We start from the raw sequence: 16682 nt of genomic DNA on the forward strand, positions 1-16682 counted from the left end.
GTCCCCAAATAAAATAACGCAAATGGGGGTTTTAGTTTTAGTGTAGTACGAACCGACAACTTGAGAGGCATACCAATTTTGTGAACAGATTTTAGCACCTTTTAGGGGGAATTCTGAGAGTGCAATTATAATGAATAATGCAAAGTTTATGCGATTTTTCATTTAAATTTTAAATTCTCACAGTAATATATGTATATGCAACTTTTTAGGGATTTCTCCGCCCATGGAGGCAGACGCAATAAGCCTCCATGATCCGGTGGTGCAGATTGATGAAGAAGGTGAGACGTTAAACACATTGTGTTATTGTGAAAAATTTACTAAACATGCAAAATAACTTTTTAGAAATGCCATCAAATTCTGCACCAAGTCAGTCGGATAGCATTTCAGATGGGGCAAGCCAGGGTAGGTCTTTAAATTTATGCGAAGTTTTCGAGGTTTGGGTCAACTCTATCGTGTTTCACAGAGCCAGGTCCTCGCAATGCAAGCAAACCGAACTACGACAGGGCCACTCTTGAGTTCCGTAAGCTTTTCGTTGAGAACTCGTTTGGTGCTGTGTGCAGCGTTTGCGACAGACTTTGGTTCAAGAACGACTTGAAGCCCATCACTGAAGCTGGAGGAAATGTACTGGTACAAGCCGGCGACTTTGATTCAACCGAAGGTTTCATGGTGTGCCAAACCTGCAACAGCAGCTTGAATCGTGGAAAGGTCCCAACCCTGTCCAAAAGCAACGGATTTGTTTACCCGCCGATACCACCGGGTCTTCCCAAACTGGATATGATCAGCAAGCGGCTAATTTCTCCCCGTTTCATCTTTCTGGTGATTCGTCGTCTGTGTCATGCTTTGGGCAACTATGGTATCATTGGGCAGGTGATCAATGTGCCGGTAGACGTTGAGGAGATGGTTCGGGTTCTTCCTCGCGATCTTGATAATGACTGTGCGATTAATGTGAGCTTCAAGAAGCACACTGCACACAAATCGAGCCATTACTCGGGGTGGGTTTGCAAGGGGACTGTTTATGCTTGGCTCAAGTATCTCGTAACTACTCCGTTGTATAAACGTGAGGGCATTACTTTTGACGAAGAACGATTGAATGCGTTCGGAGCAGATCCACAGGAGGGTCCCTCGCGGGCGGAAGAAGCAATGCCACTGGATATCATCGATGATGAAGCCGAGCTGTTGGCTAGCATGCAACAAACTGCGATGTGGAACGAAGACATGTACCTGGAGCTTTGCCCTACCATGAACCGAATGCCCTCGAGTATTTTGTACGATGAGAATGCCGAGGAGTTGAGTAATCCCGACATATACTATGGGTTCCCGACAACGATCAAGCAAGGCGTACAAGCTACTGTGTTCAACAAGGCGAGCAGTGAAGCTAGGCGAGCTGACAGGCGGGGTGCTCGTCCAGATCACATTCTGGCCATGGCCATGAAGGTGTTATACTGCCGTATGATTGAAGGGCTCAAATGCCACTTCAAATCTGTGGGAACAGATAACGTCACACGTGCCCAGCTCAGCGATCCAGAGTTCCAGAGGAATATGATGGAGATTGGCTTGGCTTTCTTCAAAGGGATACCGAACTCTGTGCAGTACTGGCAAGGACGCAAACAGGACCTCTTCGCCATGATTCGACAGTTGGGTAAACCAACAATGTTTCTCACCTTGAGCGCCAGTGAAACTCAATGGGAAGAACTGTTGAAGGTGCTGCACAAATTGTCCAGTGACTACGATGACCTTGAATTGGCCGACCCGCTGTCGGAGTTAAGCGCGTTTCAAAAGGCAAAGTTGGTCGTTGAAGATCCTGTGACGTGTGTTGCATACATCGACAAGCTTGTTGACGTCATAATGCGCATCTTGAAGTCCAAACGGTTCAGTCCATTTGGTAAATACTACGTTGTGGATTACTTCAAGCGGATCGAGTTTCAACAACGTGGTAGCGCGCATGCCCACATCATGCTCTGGTGTGCAAACGATCCTCGTGAGGACGTTTCCGAGGACATGCCCGCCACCATTGAAATGATCAACACTCTCTGCTCCATCGATGCCTTCCGTTGGTTGGGACCACTGCTTGGCAAGAAGCAAGAGCACGCTCACACACGTACGTGTTACAAACACAACGATAAACGTTGTCGTTTCAACATTCCGTACTGGCCGATGAACGAGGATCGGGTATTGGTGCCCCTTCCGGCTGATGACAGTCGTCGTTCTGCACTGAAGAAACGTGCTCTCGAGTTTCGTGAGATTCTGGAAACGAAGACTTTCGAAACTCTCGAAGACTTTCTGGCCGATTGTGAGTGTACCGAGGAATACTACCTCGAAGTGATTCGTGCATGGCTACAGCGACCAGCGTTCTTCTTCAAGCGTCCGATGAATCAGCTCTACATGAATCCATTCAACGTTTGGATTGGCGGTGTACTTCGCTCCAACAGTGATCTGCAGTTCATCATGGACGAGTACTCGTGCGCATCTTATTTGGTTGATTACGTCAACAAGACAAATCGAGGCATCAGCGCGTTTCACCGAGAGCTTCTCGAGCTGCAGGAGCAGTATCCCGACTACGACTATCAAGGCTTGCTGAAGAAGTTGGGCGTGAGAGTACTCAACAGTGTTGAGATGTGCTCACAGGAAGCAGCGTGGATCTTGCTCCGGTTACCAATGTCCGAAGCAAGCCGGAAAATCGAATTTGTGCCGACAATGTGGCCAAATGAGAGAACCCGATGCCGGAAGCGACACCAGCAGATGGACAACGAGGGACTCGACGACGACTCAACGGACGTGTGGACCAGAAACATCGTCCAGAAGTATGAGGACCGCGATGGATTGGAGGATGTGTGCCTGGCTGATTTCGTCGCATGGTATGCACCGATGAAAAGCACCAAAAACAGCTACAAGCTGCGAGGCACTGCCAAAATCCTGCGATGGCGAGGATACCCGATGAGCGAAATGGTCGAGTACAAGCGAGAGGCAGTGCTGCTGTTTTTGCCGTTCCGGAATGAACGAGTCGACCTGCTGGACCAGAACAAATTCCTCCAATTGTACGATTCGCATGAGACAGAGCTCATCGCGAAACGTAAGGAATACGATTGTGAGTTGAATTTGGAGCAGACCGTTGAGGAATACCTCCGAATAATCGCACAGGAAGGCGATGGCGAGCAAGAGAGAGCCGCCACGGAGAAGCACAACGAGTACGTGAGGAGCATCGACATGCAGCCAAACAACGATGACATCGAAAACCTGCCGACTTCTGCACTGCGAGCGATTGTGAAACAACGTTCGAATGTCATGCTAAAAGCTGACTACTGTGCCTGGATGCGGCAGGCTAACGAGAAGCAGCGCATGTTGATCCTTCACATCATCCATCGACTGACGAGCTTTGATCCTGAAATTCCAGCGATGCAGATCTTCCTGACTGGACCAGCGGGTAGTGGTAAAACGTTCACACTGCGTCTGATGATGGAAACCTATAACCGGTACAGCCAAGGTCACAACTCTCGCAACAACGCGTATATTGCATGTGCGTCGACAGGCAAAGCCGCCGTTAACATTGACGGTGTTACGGTCCATCGTGCCTACCGCATTGCAATATCGCGCCAGAGTGACTCAAAGCTTAGCCCTGAATGGCTGCAGACGTACCGAAATGAATTCCGGAACGTGAAGCTCCACATTGTAGATGAAGTTAGTATGCTTAGCGCAGGTAACTTCAGAACAATGCACATACGTTTGCAGGATATTCATTTGGACCACCTTCACCCATTCGCTAACCAGAACGTTACGTTTACCGGAGATTTACATCAGCTGAATCCAGTCAATGCTTTACCAATCTATAAGGCTCCGAGAAATTCGATTGGTGGATCTTGGCTGTGGGATTACATCCGACTGTACGAGTTGGATCAGGTCATGCGTCAGACCGATGTGGTGTTCTCCACCATCCTCACCGCGATTGGGGAAGGCAAGAAACTGACGGATGAACAGAAGACGCTGATCGAGAGTCGGTTCAAGTCAGTGGAGGACTGCCAACGGGATGCTCCCAACGCCGTTTGGCTGTTCCATCAAAACGTTGATGTCGATCGATTCAACAGAGAAGCGTTGAGTGGGCTCGAGGGTCTGGACTGTCTTGCCGACGATATGATCACAGGTCACAGCACATCCGCTCAGGCAACCAGTGCACGAACGAAATTACATAAAATGAGCACAGCCCAAACGAGTGGGCTGCCATATATGGTTCGTTTTTGCATTGGAAAGCCCTACATGATCACTACCAACATCGATGGCGATGATAATCTGGTAAACGGAGCAATCGGCGAGCTGAAGTATGTGGAGATGCGGGAAAACGACGCCGGCGAAGAAGTGATCTACAGACTCTGGTTGCAATTCGATACGGAGAAAATCGGAACCATTGCAAGATCTAAGGCGCAGGCAGTCGTTAACGCCCGACCCCATCTCCTGCAGCAGGATTGGACCCCCATCACGAAGCAGCACGTGAACATCGCTCTTGGAGGTACGATCAAATGCAAGCGGATTCAATTTCCGATTGCGAGTGCCTGTTCCATGACAATCCACAAGTCACAAGGTGGAACTTTCTCCAAGGTCGTTTACCAGTACAGTCGCTCGCAGGAGCAAAGGCTGGTGTACGTTGCTTTGTCACGGGTTACTTCGCTGGAAGGACTCTACTTGACATACGCGAACAATCCCTCCCTAGATCCGTCTAAGGAAAAGCCTGTGTTCCACCACGCCAAGGCAAACAACTCTCCAGCGATGCGTGAGTTGCGGGACGAATACAAGCGCTTGAGGAATAACCGTTATCGAACGATCGGAGACGATTTTTCTGAGGTGTTGGCGAGTAGTGGACCAGCATGCACCCTGATGACAATCAACGTCCAAAGCTTGAGCGCTCATCACCAGGATATATCGATCGATTCCATACTGACCAGTGTAGACTACTTGGCCCTAAGCGAGACGTGGTTGGATGATAACTCCTCGGTCGAGATTGAAGGCTACACTTGTGTTGTCCAGTCCAAAAGGGATGACGCAAGATCTGGCGGTGTGGCAATTTATCGAAAGACGACGACCAAAACCAGCATGGCAGTCCCGTATACTCCCGAATTGGTGAGTCAAGATCGAGACGAACTTTTCGGTGTGGCAGATAAATACGGTGACGTTTGCGCTGCTACAGTGGATGTGATGGGCACTGAGGTACTGCTGTTCTCGGTGTACATCATCCCAGGAACCACACTGAAGCAGAAAGGTTGGTTTTTGGCACGGAAGTTGCTCCAGACTGCCCGCACTGGTTTGCCAATGGTAGTAACCGGTGATTTTAATGTCGACGTTTCCAAACGAGAAAATGTCGAATTCATTAAGTTTATGGGCGAGCACTTCCAACTATCCTTAGCTAACGACGTGAGACAGACGACCACAAATCGTGGAACGGTCCTTGATCTCACATTTACCAGAGGCATACATGTGGCGAGCAATTCGCGGTATGTATGCTATTTTTCCTACCACAGACCCATGCTGTCTGTACTACGAACTGAAGAACCCGAGCCATCTCAGTTGCATTGATCCATAAACGTTCAAAGCCGGACACGACGATATTATCATCGGATTTTACAAGAAGAAATTGAAATGTAAATTAACAGTTACACCTACACTAACACAAACTCACAAATGAACTGTAAACTCATTAATTTAAGTATACCAGAAAACTTTTGTAAACACTAACTAAGCACACTGACCCCTCCCCTCCCCCCAAACATTAACATCACTACATCAGGAACCAAATGAAATGTAAATATTACTTTAAGAAGCAGAACAATATTGTACTACACACTAAAACCTACCCAACAACCGCCCCTTCCCCTCTTCCACCCACTCCTTCTCTTTCTCGCTTTATTCATATATTGAACTTATTTAATGATTCATTCAACCATAATCAATTGTTTATTAACAGGAAACCATCCCCCCGCCCTCTTGGAACACCGCTGATGGACCCAGCCAGGATCAAGCCTAATCTCATTTCTTCATTCCAGGGCAAAAATTAAACGGTCCTTTTCAGGACCACCAAAATATTCACGAAAGAGTTACTCTGCAACAATTCTACCAAGCAAAATAAAATTATCTGGTTTTACATTTCACTATCAATCCGAAAACATACTGTACTACACACTAAAACCTACCAAACAACCGCCCCCCCCCCTCCCTTCTTTCCCTCCCCCTTCCAGCCACGCCTTCTCCTTCCCACTTTATTCATATATTTAACGTATTTAATGATTCATTCAACCATAATCAATTGTTTATTAACAGGAAACCATCCCCCCGCCCTCTTGGAACACCGCTGATGGACCCAGCCAGGATCAAGCCTAATCTCATTTCTTCATTCCAGGGCAAAAATTAAACGGTCCTTTTCAGGACCACCAAAACATTCACGAAAGAGTTATTCTGCAATCTTCCAATCAAGCAAAATAAAATAATCTGGTTTTACATTTCACTATCAATCCGAAAACATCAGCAATCTTAATAAAAATTTAAGGCCCTGTACTGTCCTATGTCTTTCGGTTATGTCTCTGACATACCATCTTGAACTTTTTTTTGGTCGGAAAACCGCTGCAGCCCAGGTTTGCGGTTATGTACGACGCAATAATGGAAGGGGCTTACACCGCGAAGATGATGATGATGATTATAGTGATGAAATGGAGAAGAGTTGTGGTGATGAATGCCTTTTTGAAAATGCTTTTTCGGTGATTAGCTGTGGGCCGAATTTGGTAACGAAATGTACCTTTAACGATTGAAGTAATAATTTTTCAGGCGATTTGGCAACACTTTGACGTTTTCGCCAGTTGAAATATTGTTGAAAAAATTGTTCTTACCCAAAACAGAGTTCAAAGCAAATGTCAGATTTGGTTTAATTTCAGCCGGACAGTCAAACTCATTTTTGATTAAGTCTTGTTTTGACAAAATTTGACTCAAACGTGATTTCAATTACCTAGTTCACGATAGCAGTGTATTTGACACATTGTCGATGGAAGTGTTGTCAGAATATATTTTCTTTGAAGATTTCAAACAAATTAAAAAAGTTAAAGCCAATTTAAACTTTTTAAGGAATCACAACCTCAATTGTGGTTTCAATCAGCAGTCGTTTTCCTTCGGATTGTTCCCCTCCACAGTAATACCCTCAAAGAGGATAAACTTTTTCGTTTTTCTCCCACTTTTCCAGCAAAACAAATCCAACCAAATCTCGAACATGATGTTTGCGTTATTTCGTCGAACTCATAAACGCCTCCATCCACAAAAAATACACACAATTCCCTCGTTCAACGGCTCTTTTAGGGAGGAAAAGGGAAACTCCGAAAAGATAAGCTCCCTTAAAAAGTGCCCCAAGGAAAGATTCGTCCATCATTGTTCCCCTCGCCAACGATGCCAAGTCACGAAAGCTTCTTCCCACGTCACATTCTAAGCAAGGACTCTTCGAGACTCGATGATATAAAAATCAATAAACTGCCTGAGAATTTCCCCTCAACTGCCTAGAGGGGCCCCTTTTCCAGGGAGGGAAGTGGGGACATTTCTGCGGAGTGTATCCAGTTTCCAATTTGCAAGCCAGGAGGAGGAGACCCAAGCCCTCTGAAAATTTCCCTCGTCACGAAACGATTCGGCTGAATTAATCTGCGAAATCAATACGCACAGCAAATAAAATTATACTGGCTAGTAAAAAAATTTACGTGCGAAGCAATTTTCGGGGATTTCTTTGTTTATTTTTTTGTGTCGGAGAATGGGACCGCTGTAAAGACAATGCCTCAAGGGGGAGAATTTCACGATTTTCTTGGCCAAGATGAGCTTCTCAAGTTGTTTCTTGGGGGGGAAAATGTTCAAAAGCGCGAGCTTGAAATTCGTGGTGGTTGGAATGCTTTGGTGAGATTGTTTGAGGAATTGTTTTAGCCTTCCTTACCGGAAAATATTTTCTGGTTTTACAGATTCACCACATGAAATTATTATTTCACGTTTCCCATTAAAAACTTCATTTTGCTGGCAACATTGTCCAAAAATTTCGTTGCTAAAAATATATCACTGGAAATTTTGCGAGAAGCACTCAACTTTGGGTAGACTCTGAATGCATAAATTTTAATTAGAGTTTGTTACATATGTTCCAATTTTAACTAAATTTTAGTAAAATTGTATGAGAGTGCACTCAAACAAAGCAGTGGTGCCAGTTTTCATGACAAATTTTGCTCTCAAATGTAGAGCAATAATTTGTTTGTCTTGATTTAAGATATTTCGACTGATCTCAACATATTAATGACAAAAAATAATTTGACTTTCTTCAAGTGATCTTTTCAACGATTGATTTTGAGCAGCAATATGGAACCATCAAAACAAAATTCTTTGAAAACATTTCCATTCTATTAAACCAAAAAAAAAATCTCTCCAATGCATTCACATTTTTCCCGCCAAGCGGAAATTGAAGCATAACATTTTCTGACACGCGCTCGCAACTTTGGCGCAAACTTTCGGAACGGGCGGGGAAAAATGTTTCGCGAAAAAATATCGCTCTTGTTTTTCATCCTTTTTCCACCTTCCCAACATCAAGTCAAGAATTCACCGTCTGTCACATGGTCTGCTATGGAGCTCTGTCTTCTGGCTTTTCTCAACGTTTCACTGATGGAGACGACTTCTGTTGGAATTTTCTGGTTTCTTTTTGCAGTTTGTCATGAAAAAACTCAGGAGAAAACCCATTTTATCATGGTTTGTTCATTCGGTCCAAAATTACTCTTAATTTGTAAAAACCAAACTTACCCAAAATTTATTTATTAAGCAAATGTGAAAATTGAGCGATTCAATTAATTCAAAACTGGGTGATAGTATTCTAAATTTGATTTGTGTGTTACTATTTTTTTGAGAAAATTTGGTTTAACCCTTTCGGGCCTGATGGATCATATATGATTCAAAAATCAAAATTTTCTAAAATAGCCTATAATTTTTGTATGGTCCTCAAGATCATTTTCCTATCATCAACTAAAAAAATATTTTTTTGAAAACAGATTATGAGTAAATTTGGATGAGGGTGTTTCAAGCAAAACAATCTAAATGGCTCACTGACATTATTTGCTTGGTCTCTTCTTGACATAAAAAAAAAAACAAAAAAAATGTGCAAAACTCCTTAGTTGTACTTTACTCAAAAATGAGTTCTGAGGCAAGTGTCAGATTTGGAGTAATTTCACTTGACATTCACCACAAAACTGAACCTAATACCCAATTCTTCAAAATTTCGACCAACGAATATTTTTTGTATTTTTTATTTGCTATAAATTTTGTAGAGGCTTTCCCTATGACCAAAGAACCCGTCATTGATGCTTCCATACAAGTTTCCATACAAATTTGACCGCTGTCAAAACACAAATGGTTTCTAAATTTTGTCGAGTCGGTATCTTTAGAACGGAATTTCTGATAAATTTGGCGATGTTTGAGGTTATGTGATTCTGAAAAAAGGTAAACTTCGAAAAATACAAATTTTTACACAAAAAAAACGATTTGCTTAAAAAATTACTTCTAACATTTTTATTTTTTTAAATATGTTCAGAAACAAATTTTGAGTTATCTGGAGCAACATTTAAAAGGGGAGGTACGAAATTGCTCTTACGGCCTTTCATTACACGCGTTTAAATTGGACGAAAGGCCGTAAGAGCAATGTCGTACCGCCCCTTTCAAATGTTGCTCCAGATATGATCTAACAGGGGGCAAAAAAATATTTGGCAGTGCTCCCATATCTTTGAAAAAAACTATTAAAAATCAATCGAAAAAAATCACTTTATTTTTAAATGAAAAAAAAAAGATTTAATAAATTGTAAGAGGTAAATTCAGCTTAAGTTTAAATTCCATTAAAAGTTTGATTTTTATTGGTTTTTATTCAATTGTGCCCAGGTCGTCTAAGTTTGAAATATTGTTTTCAAACATATTTATTCAGAATAAAAAAATAAAAAAATTGACAACTGTCTCAAAAAACAGGAAACAGGAAATTTTTTATTTTTCACCTAAATATCCCATTTGAAAATAAACTAATATGAAATATTAGGCCATTTTCAAATGTTTGTCTTGAAATTTAAAACAGGATGATTTCTGTGCAAATTTCTCCTATTTTAAAATAAAATTTGAGCATGAATTGTGCATTTTTTCCTCAATACTCTTTTTCGAGTAAATTTGATTTCAAAACATTCAGAGTAATTCACCGTGCATTACATTTTATGGCATCCGCCATTATGGCTCCACGTCAAAAGTTCACTCTCTTAACCTCCCGTCAAATCACTCAAAATCGCTTTCAAATTGTGCACGATTTCAGCACGTGCAGCTGCTACAAATTCATTTCCCGTCTATTTTGATTAAGTTTCGAGCAGTTTACATAAATCAGCACTCAATCTTGCGAAAAGAGCAAAAAGAACATAAACAGCGAAAAATACAATCACGAAATCCATATGAAACGATAGGGAGAGAGCTTTTGGTATTAAAATCAACTCACGTACACGTGCAAAGAGTGCTGGAGCACTTCTATTGGCTCTTTTGCCTGCCCGGTCGTTCCGAGGGAAAGCACTTGGAAAATCATTTACAAAACATTCATTTTCACATCCACATCCTCCGACGAAATGGGGGGAGGGGGGTTTTATGCCCAAGCGGGGTGGGTTAACTCTTTGGGTAAACATTTTGTAGGAAGAAACGAACGAGGAGGAATTTTCCTTTTCAAGAATGCTAAATAGAAATATTCAAATGATGCCACTCGAGAGGTGACAGAGTTGCCATAATTGCTTTTGCTCTAAAATTAATATGTTTTTCAAACAGCTTCTAGGGTGCTATAAAAATCGAATTTTGACATTTGATGTACTATAATCGCGTTTGCTTCAGAAACTGGCATCACTGCTTGCAAAATAAATTCCACTTTCACTGGATACACATGCTTTAAGTGCACGAGCTCTCTAACAGCACATTATGCCGCGAAGCTGCATCATCGTAAAAAGACGTAGTGATTCCACCCCTCACACTGACTGTGTGTGTAAATGCATAAATATACAAAGTCCACACATTTCCAAGGACCATTCAGCAGCGTCGGAGCTTTTCATCCGCGTGTTGAAATTTTGCAGCGCAAAAAAGACTGCTTCAGATAGACAGCTTGAATAACGAAAACCATCACTCTTGCCAGCAACAACATAAACATCCGAAAGCAAGCAATAAAATTTCGCTTGAAGCTTAAAAAAGTATACGTTTTTTTGCGCTTGCGAGTTCGCGGAATGATCTCTGGAAAATTTAGGAGGAGTGAAATGTTGCATGCACTGTCGGAAGTTGTAAAGAGAAAACTGGCAACCTTCAAACTGGTTTAACGTGTACTAAGGTGCCATAATGGCGTCTTCTATAAAAAAGCTAAATGTCAAAAAATACCATATAACAAATGACAGCACCTTAAAAGAGACTGCCACTCTTCTGAAATAATATTAACTCTCTTTTTATGCAGAGTGTCAAAACTAACTTCTCCGCAACTTTGCATAAACGTGCAGTGGAAAACTTTTGATGCACCCCAACGCGCGCGCTTCATGCAAACGACAACGGCCAAATTGCAGGAAAAAATAATTTCATATTTTTTACATTACATTCACCATACCTACACAACACAGTTGTCGTCGCCAGGACGCTTCGCGTCCCATTCGTCGGCCAAGTTGGCCATGGCTGCATGCAACCCGGGGAAGAACCGGAAGTCCGCGTCGGTTGCTACGGTATGACAATCCCGTCTGTTTTTTTTAAAATGTACATATTTTTGAAAAAGTTTTATTTTTAATAATTTTAAATTAAACATTGTATTAATGTGGTAAAAGATTTTTGTTTTTTTTTTTTCTTTTTTGACATTTCGACCTTTTGAAAACATACCGCCCCATTCAAGCACATAATATAAAAGTTGTAAAAGTTTTTTTCCCCCGCCAAGTAGTGGCTGTGGTGGACTGTGGAAAAATCTGGGACAAGGAAGTTCATTACGGCTGAGACGACAATTTTTATACGACCCTCCTCCTTCCTGACCACAAGTCGATGGTTGGAAATAGTTGGGACAAAGCTGGCAACACTGAACTGAACTGGCGGTGGCAAGTTGTTCTGGGGTTTGTTGTCGTCAAAGAGCAAAAAAAAAAGAAAAGCAATTGTCGGTGCATTCGGGAATATCGACAAACTAGTGCAATCAAAGTTGAGTTGAACTTGTTTGGCGGGGGATGGTTCGGCGAACGAAAACGGTTGAACAATTATGAGAGATGTGAAAAGTCAGAACGACTGACTTTGGTTAAGTAAATTGTAACAAAATTTGGCTGTGTGAAAACGTAATCACAATCCAAATCGTTTCATTTATTCAAAATAACAGAAATTTATTTAAGATGTAGCCTTTTATTACGTCGATTTTTATGAGCGAATTTTTTTTTATTGAAAATTCTTTCTTATTTGACAGATGCCCCTTAACTCATTTCTGAGTAGGTTCGGTTTTGACGAAAACTGAGTGATTTTGAACGTGCGTGTGAACTGTCAAATGACAACCAAATATATGCACCGTCATTCACAATTAATCATATTTGAGTAACTATTACTCATTCATTTAATATTCAGTTTCTGTTTGATTACGCGTTTTATTACAATGATTTTTTTTTCTCTTTTCAGGTTTGTGAAAGCATCTTTATTAATTGAACCAATTTAAAACATAAATGGTAAATATTTAATCATAACTAACCTTTCACGCTCGGGCTTCCTCCTCCGCAAATAATTATCTTGCTTCGTAAAACTTTTATCTCTTGGGCACCATCTTTTAATATACTCACCGTGAAACACAACTTGCGGACCCTCACCGACTTTTCCCCAAAACCGTTTCTATTTGCAACATATCTTGCCACCGTCTGACATCTTTTATCAGCAGTCCAAGAAATTTCTAAGAGCAAAAAATCGTGGAAGCAGCATCTTCTCCTCTACATCTTTACACCAGAGCCAGATAAGACACGCTCACCGGCGGTTTTTGCCATCGTAAACTTTTGTCTGGCTGACTTCACCGAACGGTGTGGACATTGGGCAAAACGAGTCAAACAGGTCTGACCTTTTTCCCCATCACCGTCCCAGCCAAATCTTGTTCTCTAAGGGAGCGTTCTTTTATAACGTAACGCAAAAAATCGGATTTTTAGACCCCCTCCCCCCCCTCGTAACAAAATTTCCATACAAATTTTAAAAAAAATTGTATGGAGCGTAACACGGCCTTCAACCCCCCTCCTCCCCTACTGCGTTACGTAATAAAAGAACGCTCCCTAATATCAATTTATTACGTATACGAACCCCCGAAGCTCACTTTCGATTTTCCCTGGTAGTTTTTCGAACTCACCTTTGACCCCGTCTCAGTTTGGCGTGTAGAACAATGTCCAAAAAGGATAAAGTTATTTGACTTGCAATTTAGTGTGCAAGAGATCAAATATCTAGAAAATGCTTTTTTTTCACTCAGTTTTCGTCAAAAATTAACCTACTCAGCAATGAGTAAAAGGGGCAAATGTGAAGTTTGAGTGAATTTCACTCTGAGTTCAATACAAGTTGAGTGAAATCTACCCAAAATTAACATAACCTCAATTTACTCATTTCTGAGTACGTTTAGTTTTGATGAAAAGTGGGTAGACATGAATTCCACAAAAGTGGTAAAATGTCTATAATTAAAAATAAATAAAAAAAAGTGGGTGATTTTAAACGAGGGTGTAGATTTACATAAATAATACTCAAATAAAAGTGAAAAAAAAGCATTCAGAATAATTTTAAAGTAAAGATTCTTACAAATATTTCATTTTGAATGAGCGTGTAGATAAACTTAAATTTGACATTTTACACGCTAAAGAGGAAAACCCAGTCAAATCCTTTTATTTCTCATTTCTGGCTCAACTGGCTTCTTTCTCCAAGAACTTCCCATGAAAGCGCGCGTTGAAACGAGATTAATATTTCCGTTTTATTTCTTCATAATCCATTTGTTTCCATCTTTTCCGACGAATGTTGGCGCCACCACCAGCCAAAATGGATTGGCTGCAGTTTTCACTGTGCGCGGTGTCGAACAACGAACTCAGCTTGCACCCAGCAGGTTGGTTGAGTTCACACGCAGAAGAGATATCCTGGCAATTGCGGGGCTTCGCCGGAAAATCCCTCCCCGCCAACGCTGTGGAAGTAACGCGAAAAAATAATGAATGGAAGAAAGATTGCATACCGTTGCTGGGTTTGCATTGAAATTTGTTTAAATTTTTTTATTTAAAAAAAATCCTTAAAGCTAATTTTATTGAACATCCTTGGTTTACCGTGTATATTTGGCATTTAAAAACATACTTTAAATACCTAACTCGCTTAAACGTGCAAGTTTGACATTTGACATTTTTCCATTATACACTCTAAATGGAACCAAGCAGGTTTGACAGATTTCAATTTATTCAAAAAGTTTCAAAATTAAATAATTATCAAAAGTGTCACCTCCCAACGGTTCCTCCTCGTTACGCCAACCTGGTAACAATATCTCATCCAATAATCTAGGTATCAGGGTAATACATTTTCATTACCATTCTGAATCCCGAACCTCCTCCAGCCACTATGCCGTGGTTTCCAAGGGGGAAGCCGCGCAGATAATCTCGGTCACCGAGGAATAAAGAGCCCTTCGCGGAAGCCAAGCCGGATTGTCGGGAAGCCACACAAAAAAATAGAAGAAGAAAGCTTTCATCACCTTGTCGGAGATATTGACGATTTATAGAAGCTATATAGCTATAGATACTGATCCGGTGGTGAAAAACGTTGCTCCTCTACTGTAAGGTAACACCCACCATTACAGTAGAGCCTTGGGAGATTTTCCGCCAAAAAGGTCTTGCGTCAAGCTCTATGTGCATAATTACAAGCAAAAATGAGGTCGGAAAATTTAAACACCCACTTTCCGGAGGAAGCGAAATTATGAGGGTGGACGGGAAGACTAAATGGGTGTGAAATGGGCTTAGGACCGACTGGTGGCAGCACCAGATGATGGGTGGTGGTGGGTAAATTTGAGAGTGTATTCAAGCCTGGCTGGGTTAAGTGTGAGAAACTTGGGCAGAACGGAAATGTTAATAACGCAGGTCACGAAGTTGACGGGGCTTGACACTGGATTCACTTGGATTACAGCAATTATTCGCTTGTGAAAGCGGGCTGATTGGGGCGGAACATGGATTAAATTATGGAAATTATTAGAGTAGTTTGTTTGAACGTAACTTTGAGTAACTTTCTATTTCAGCTGTCAATGAGTAATCAGTATACTTGTTTTACCAGATGTAAACAAAGCGCTGTCACTTTTTACTTATTCAATTTTGAGTAACTTTCAATTTCAACAAGTCAGAGCTCAGATGTATAGAAACTTGGCTTATCTCAAAATTGAGTAGTGAGCGTAACTGCTTTAGAAAAATGTAACCAAAAAGCTGTCACTTTTCAAATACTGCCTTCATGAAGCAAACCACGAAACAAAGCAATATATAAATCAATCGACGAGTGGATACAATTTCTACTCAGAAACCATAATCACATTCTCCAATATCAAACTGTTTAAGTCAGGTCAACCGGAACCCTCCTACCTGGCCACGTGATCCAGGGCTCAAAAACACTTTTTCCCCCCGCAACATCATCACGCTGGCAACCATCATAGATGGCGCTGATTTGCACCGAGTCCGTTTCCATCTCAACAAAAAAGAGAAGAAAAGTGACAAAATTTTCATCAGAAATCAGATAACAAGTCCGGATTTTTTCCCCTTTTCTAGTTTTTACCCCTCCAGATCCAGTGGGAAAATCTGCTAAACCCGTTTTGCCGGGTTGTTTATTTCCACCGCGTGGCAAATATCACCTTTTCCACTTCACCCACTCTGGGGGAAGAGCAAGTTTTCAAAAGGGGCTATCAGCTTGTTGTAGAAGCTCTTGGCTCCTGTTTTCAAAAACTTGAACAAGGCATCCTAAGTGGCGCCGTCTTCCCGGAAACACATAAAATTCACTTACAGAGCGTCAGCTCTTGCGCAGGAAGAAAGAAATAAAAGTTCTTTTCACTCCTCGCAAACCGTTTAGTGTTTGCGCTTTCGTTGAAGTTGGGAAACACGTTAAAAGCTTGCTGGGGAAATCGGAGTAATTAGTGGCAATATTTGCACTTTGGTTTTTGCTAATACATGTGACTGATTTACTAATTTATAAAACCTAGTTTTACAGTTGAAAAGTTTGAGAATCTTGATTTGGAAAACAGATCACACAGATTTTGTTTACTCAAAAATGAGTCATGAACAAAAATCTCAGATTTGGGTAAATTTGAATGAAAACTGGACGCAAATATGTAACTTCATTTTAAAGTACTCAGTGTGCGTAAAAACCGAAAAGACGGAGATTTGAGTAACTTATACTCAGATCTGGGTGAACTTCATTCAAATTTCGTTGAATTCTGAGTGCAATTCACTCACATCTGACAGATGCCTCATTTGCTCATTTTTGAGTAGGTTCGGTTTTGACGAAAATTTAGTAATTTTGAACGTGCGTGTACCTAGATATGAGTGAATTTAACCAAAATCTGACATATGTTTCACTCACTCATTTCTGAGTAGAACCTTTTGAGCTGGATACATTTGTTCAATTTTGGAATAATTGATATTTTTCCAATAAAGCATCCTAGGCCCAGT

The 16682-nt window shown here is 41.4% G+C and overlaps 2 protein-coding genes across 3 annotated transcripts in view; both read left to right on the forward strand.

Moving 5' to 3' along the window:
- LOC120418386 (uncharacterized) overlaps positions 1-16682 on the forward strand; it is a 67509-nt gene that overhangs the window by 23005 nt on the left and 27822 nt on the right. The window lies entirely within an intron of this gene.
- LOC120418327 (uncharacterized) lies at positions 215-6566 on the forward strand. Its single transcript, XM_052711530.1, has 3 exons — positions 215-278; positions 343-402; positions 464-6566. Exons 1-3 carry the CDS (start codon positions 224-226, stop codon positions 5557-5559), a joined length of 5211 nt encoding a protein of 1736 aa, XP_052567490.1. The 5' UTR covers positions 215-223; the 3' UTR covers positions 5560-6566.

The sequence above is a fragment of the Culex pipiens genome, chromosome 1 (genome assembly GCF_016801865.2).
Source record: "Culex pipiens pallens isolate TS chromosome 1, TS_CPP_V2, whole genome shotgun sequence".
NCBI classification, from domain to species: Eukaryota; Metazoa; Arthropoda; class Insecta; order Diptera; family Culicidae; genus Culex; species Culex pipiens.

Excerpts from the sequence above, each read along its gene's own strand:
- LOC120418327 (XM_052711530.1), top strand. The coding sequence starts at position 224 with ATGGAGGCAGACGCAATAAGCCTCCATGATCCGGTGGTGCAGATTGAT. Across the intron at positions 279-342 it reads GGTGCAGATTGATGAAGAAG|AAATGCCATCAAATTCTGCA; the intron begins GTGAGACGTTAA and ends ATAACTTTTTAG. Across the intron at positions 403-463 it reads TTCAGATGGGGCAAGCCAGG|AGCCAGGTCCTCGCAATGCA; the intron begins GTAGGTCTTTAA and ends CGTGTTTCACAG.